The sequence below is a fragment of the Antrostomus carolinensis genome, unplaced genomic scaffold (genome assembly GCF_000700745.2).
Source record: "Antrostomus carolinensis isolate BGI_N321 unplaced genomic scaffold, ASM70074v2 scaffold36133, whole genome shotgun sequence".
NCBI lineage: Eukaryota > Metazoa > Chordata > Aves > Caprimulgiformes > Caprimulgidae > Antrostomus > Antrostomus carolinensis.
In genome coordinates, this window is record NW_010307871.1 from 1 (window position 1) to 1441 (window position 1441).

The window sequence follows — 1441 nt, forward strand, 5'->3', positions numbered from 1 at the left end:
CCGTCCCTGGGGATGTAGGAGGCTGGAGTGAAGCACCCCGACCCCAGGGGAGGGCAGGCGGCTCTGCGAGGGGCTGGCGAAGGCGCTCTCCCCGGGGACGGGCAGGCTAGCTCTCCGAGGCCGTGTGGCACACAGAGTTCTGATCGGCACAAAATCTCTTCAGAGGCGGCGCACCAGAGTCCTCCTCTTCTTCAGTTACCTGCAAGAGCCAGAGGCAGAGGTCAGGGGCAGTGACAGGGGCTCAGTGTGCCCCCCTGCCCACGCAGACAAGGCTGTGTCACTCTGTGGGGACACCCCGAGCTTTCATCTGTGAGGAAGCCCCAGGGCACCAGGAGTAGGAACCCACTTCAGCCCCGGAGCTGGCCAGAATCGTTGTTTTACTCCACCTCCACCTCCTTTCTTCACACTTAACACCTGACCTGAACCAGGGGACAGCTTGGGAAGCCAGGGGTGTTTGGGGAGCTCCTGGAGGGCACTTTGCGACTGCAGAGCAAGCTGTCCATCGAGATGATTCTGCTGCAAAGGGCAGCAAGGAGGGTGAAGGGGCCAAGCTGGGTCTGTGCACATTTCAATGTGGTTTCAATCCCCCTTCCCTTACCTGAGTCTCAAGGGGGACTGGCTCTTCCTTTGTGAGAGTGGGAGGCTCATCTGCGACTTCCGAGGAAGGCAGGGAGGGCTCTGGGGAGAACAGAAGGGTTAATGAAACTGCTGACCCAGGAGCACAGTGGTACCCAGCTCTGTGCTGAGCCAGGAGAGGAGTCCTCCAATAGGACACACAAATCCCCACTGCCCTGTCCACTTCCAGCGATGCCTCAGTCATCCACCAGACAAGCAACAGCTCCGGCAGGACCTTCCCCAGGCCCAGCCCAGCACCCACCTTCCAGTGTCTCCTGCCCCAGTGTCGGTGGCTGTGAGTCGTCCGTGCGGAAGTCGGACGTGTGGGCAGGACTCATGGACTCGCTCTGCTGGGGACTGGGGCTGGAGTTGGGGCTGCTGTCCACCTTGAGCTGGTAGACATCCGACAGGGAGCTCTGGTTGCTGTTCTCATCTGCAGAAACAGCACCTAGTGAAGAAGAGCACCTTGACCCAGGGGCACAGGCAGCCGAGGGTGGCACTGAGAGCCGGGGTCTTTGGGAGAAGGACGAGCACAGTCAGAGTGCAGGGGACTCACTGTCACCCATCAACACGAGGGCTGCTGGGCACAGGACTCCCCACTGGGACACAGCTGACATCAGACACACAACTGGCCCACGGGAGAGAGGGTGCTTCTGCCCGGGGACTGCGTTTGAGCAGAGAGTGACCCTGAGCCAGTCAGAAAGAACGAGCAGAGGCGACACCAAGTGCTGCGCTACCAAATCTCAGGTCTGCAGCTTGCGAGGCCCCAGGTGTTTGAGGGAAGGAGACGTCTGATCATAGAGTCATAGAGTGTTGTGAGCTGGAA

The 1441-nt window shown here is 60.2% G+C and overlaps 1 protein-coding gene across 1 annotated transcript; it reads right to left on the reverse strand.

The window, feature by feature from the left end:
• Positions 1-2: 2 nt before the first annotated feature.
• Positions 3-1063, reverse strand: BCL7B (BAF chromatin remodeling complex subunit BCL7B; the record flags this gene model as incomplete). Its single annotated transcript, XM_010165607.2, has 3 exons — positions 3-199; positions 599-678; positions 878-1063. Coding segments are annotated over 3 exons (359 nt in total), but the record flags the coding sequence as incomplete, so codon positions are not given.
• Positions 1064-1441: the final 378 nt, after the last annotated feature.